The sequence below is a fragment of the Eimeria mitis genome, genomic scaffold (assembly GCF_000499745.2).
Source record: "Eimeria mitis Houghton genomic scaffold, Emh_scaff43, whole genome shotgun sequence".
Taxonomy (NCBI): domain Eukaryota; phylum Apicomplexa; class Conoidasida; order Eucoccidiorida; family Eimeriidae; genus Eimeria; species Eimeria mitis.
The window spans coordinates 37,515-41,650 of NW_013572620.1; the positions used below are offsets into that span (position 1 = coordinate 37,515).

Here is a 4,136-nt window from a genome sequence, read left to right on the forward strand (position 1 = left end):
AGCTTTAGCCCAGGGCCGTGGGAGACCCCAATCTGGGTTAGGCGCGAATGCAGGCATTTGTCGGTTTCCGTGGCGGACTTCTCCTACTTGAGTATTCTTAGCCGTTGTGTGTGAATGAGGAAGCCGGACCACAGCTTCCCACATTCTTGACGCTTTGGTGGAGGCTTTCTGCAGCTTGCCTGCGTAGTCAAGCTAAGGAAAACATCAGTGTCTCCTTGCTGCAGCCGGTACTGGAGGCTTCCAAACTGACTCGCCGAACACTGAAATGCGGTTTCCAGATATTCTTGTCCTCCTTTGGAAACATGTAGGGAACAGAGACACAAAGACGGCAGTATCGTGGGAACTTGTGTGCGACGAAGCTGCAGCCAACGAAAGAAGGGCCCAATGGGCACCGACGGCGCGAAGTATACGTTGTAAAGCGGGTAGCATAAGTGGCACTGCCCTATTGAAAAAGCCGAATGCCCGGCATTGGCAACAAAAAGACAAGAAGAAAGCATCCACCTCCTCCGGATATCCAGGAGTTCAATAGGTGCACGTCTGTCGGAGTCTGTGTCCAGTCCGGCATTGAGCCTTGGCAGGCAATGCAGAGGCCTTTCGTGGACGATAAATAACCTCCGTACCAGCAAATTATCCTGATCAAACTCTTTGCAGCGGTGTTTGGGGGCGGCTGGGAAGAGTTTTACAGGTTCCAGGGATCTTCCAATCGTGCGGGAGGTCCTGTGGTCCCCTCCACGAGACAGACTGTGTCGCCAGTGCTCCTCGGATTGTTCCCCTTGCGAACAACAACCAGAAACTTAGCTCACATTACAGACATATCTTCAGGTACCTACATGCAAGTGGAAAATGTGCGTGCGTAGATCTCCGACTGATCGTGCACCAGCGCAGTGACCTCGTTGGACTTCGCCCTGGGGCTTGGTGTTCCCCGCTCGCAGAGAACATCTAGTTAGGCAGGCTAGAAGAATTCACTGGAAATACCGAAGCTGAACTGGAAAGAAGAGCGGATGATTTCAGCTTTTCGAGGCATATTTCCCCTTGAGGCACTATGACGCCGCCGCTCACGAGTTAGTCGAGCACACAAAGTGTAGCGACAGCAGTTCTTCGCTTCCCTTTTCGGGCACGCTGCTGAAACTAGAAAAACGTCATATGTACGACCATAGTGTTTTCCTTGTATCTAGAATTCTGCCGTAGTACTTTTCCCGCGAGAAAATAATTCGTGGACGCGTCACTGCCTAACCCCATGGCGGCCTTTGCAGCTTTGAAATTGACAGATGGTCAAGTTGGCCCTATATGGAATGAGGAATAAACCTGCGTGGACCCCCACAAACGTTGAGATTGAGAAGCAGGCGGACCAACATTCCACGTATGTGAACGGACAGTTAGGGCAACATGAGTTCACCCTCTGAAGAGCTTGAAAAAATTAGAGGCCTAGAGGCTGCGTCAACTCCGCCTGCGCTTAAAGAGTTTGAAGATGCAGCCGAGCTGGATTCTCTCGCGTCGATTGCTCCGGGTGGCACCGCTGGCAAATCTACCATTATGGCAGAAGCACAGACTACGGGCACTGCCGACGAACTGAGTGGGAAGCTTGGCGCTTCCGGAGAGTTCCATAAGCCCTCCCTTTCAAGCCGCCTCCTAGACAGTTTTGTGGGGCAGCATTTGCTGTCTCCGCAGAGCGCCTCCACCAGCCACCTTTCGAAGTCGTACGTTCTTCCAGAGGAGCTGAATTCAGGCTACTGGCCAACTACGCCTGTAGTAAGTGCCCTTGTAAATGAGCACAGGTCTGACGGGAGATGCAGCACGGCCCGTCAGGCTATGACCGCTTCCAATTACTGTCGGAATGGTTGCCTTAATCATGGCACCGCTGAACAGAATGCTGCAACCAGCTCTTCGTGGGGAGTAATTGAAGAGCAGCAACACAGGCTGGAGTCCCTGCAGCAAGCAATATGCTATTGTGAAGAAAGAAGCAGTATGGGCAGGGCTCTTAGATCCCGTGAGGCAGCAGTTCGCTCTCGCTTGCTGAATGAGCAGTTGGAGCAGCAGTCGCAGCTGAGGAAAGCGAGAACAGAGAGAAACAACACGCTCATAAATGAAGCAGTAGGATTTTCTCTTCGAAAAGCCATCGCACCTCACCGTCCAGCAGCTGACCGTCTTGGTGCCTGTCTTTCTGTCCTACACAAGCATATGCAAAGGAGTTTGTCACCATCTGAATTTGCCATCGCCTCTACAAGTCAGCCGCATGCTGGAATGCTTGTTGCACCCCTCAGCAAAGAAAATTTTTAATGTGAGCAGCTGGTGCTCGCTTTAAGTTCTTTCAATGCATGCCGACGGGCAGAATTTATTCTTGCGTTGTGATACAGATGTGACAACGCTTATCTCACTCAATATGTGGTTTGCGTTCTGCAGCACCAGGCATAGGGGGAACACGACTGTCTGTCAGCCCAGCTCTGCTGCAGAAGGACTGTGATGAGTCCCAAGGCAACAGTAAGGGCATCGCGCCTCTAAACGTCACCTTAAGCACGCAAAGCTCAGCCCAGCAAGGAACGAGCCAAGGACGCGAAGTTAACATAACAAAGCGTGACTCCAATGCTCCCACATCCATATTGTACGAAGGGGCAGCAGATGCTCTCGCCGCAAGAGAGCTTGTACAGACAAGAGCGACCCTTCTGCTTCAGAAGCAGCACGGCACCAGCAACAATGATTCCTTGCAGCAGCTGCTTTCTCTCGAGGGAGAGGTGCGCGGGCAGATGGCACTGCTGGGGGCTGGAGCTCACCGCAAAGTGGCAACTTCAACTGCCTGCGGAGAGCCGGCGAGTGCTGCGGAAGACTGCCATGCAAACCCGCCCATACCAGAGGAGACTTCAGGTCTGCACACGCACAAAAGATTGCCTCAATCTCCACCACAGCGCTTAATTGCTGATTCGCAGCTCCACTGCACAAGCAGCGGTGCGTCACAGATCCGCTGCACAAGCAGGGGTGCGGAGACCAGTAAAGGGGTGTTACGTCAAACGAATGCTCCTGTCCCAAGGAGCGATAATACGTGTTGCGAATTGCAGCCTGCTTTTGGGGAGCAGCAGTGGATCAATCTTGCTCGTCAAATCGCCGCTCTACAGGAAGTAGTCCTGCTTAATCAACGGCAGCACCAGAAGGTGCAGCGCAAAAAGCGCCCTGATCGACAGCGCGCCTGCTCTAGGGAGTCCATGAAAAAAGCTGACCTCATGAGGATGAACACAACGGATAGCAGCAGCGTCCCGTCCGACCCACTCGACGGCGTAACGGGAAGGCTGTCGTCCCCTCCGAAGGCAGTCGAGGAGTGCACAATATCTGGAGAGAAGAGTAAAAATGATACTACTGCTAGCAGATGCATACAAATGAAGGATAAGGCAGAGCGGGGAAGACGCTCAGCAGCTGAAGAGAGACTCAGGAGGCATCGACAACGACTACAGGAGGAAATTGAGCAAAATGATGGGAAAGAAGGCGGAGCTATAAGAAAAGGGGGCGGCAGGAGAGGGCATAATGATGGGCCCTCTGAGACCACCAACTTTACGTCCGTTCCTGATGTACAGCATCGTGACTGCGCACGCCCTGGGAATGCTGCCAACAGCCAATACAACAATTGCGACAGCAACAGTATTTGCGCGGCAGACACCGTCCACAAAGTTCGAAGCTTATCGGGAACACCGCTGGCATCAGCTACCCCACAGTCTCGCGAAGGTCTCAACGACGCCAAAGGTGGAGGCTCTTTAACTGCAGTACCCACCAAAACAAGCGAGCTAACCCATCGGCCTCCACTTGTTGCGAAAGTGCCGCTTTTGGTGCGTCCTGCAGGAACTGAGAGACCGCCAGCTCCTACAGGGCAACTACGGCCTTATCCGCCCTCAAGTACCCCTCGCCGACTACCGGTTTCCCTTGTTGCCCCATCTGCTGCCACGTATGAGACACCCTTGAAGGCACAGCTATTAAACGAGAAATCGGAGGTCGCAGGCACAAAGGAAATGATTACTGAGACTGACTCCAAAACTACTACACACATTCAGAGGAACACCACGAAAGAAGGCAATTCAAAGGCCAGTCACCATGTTGCATCTAGTCCCTTACCGCCTCCTGACGAAGTGACCAATATTCTGCTAGGCATAAAATAA

The 4,136-nt window shown here is 52.8% G+C and overlaps 1 protein-coding gene across 1 annotated transcript; it reads left to right on the top strand.

Annotated features, from left to right (window-relative positions):
• Window positions 1-1,386: 1,386 nt before the first annotated feature.
• On the top strand, window positions 1,387-4,136 carry EMH_0043460 (uncharacterized protein; the record flags this gene model as incomplete). The annotated part of the gene is made up of 2 exons (XM_013499417.1): window positions 1,387-2,224; window positions 2,401-4,136. The coding sequence occupies 2 exons, from the start codon at window positions 1,387-1,389 to the stop codon at window positions 4,134-4,136; spliced, it is 2,574 nt and encodes an 857-aa protein (XP_013354871.1).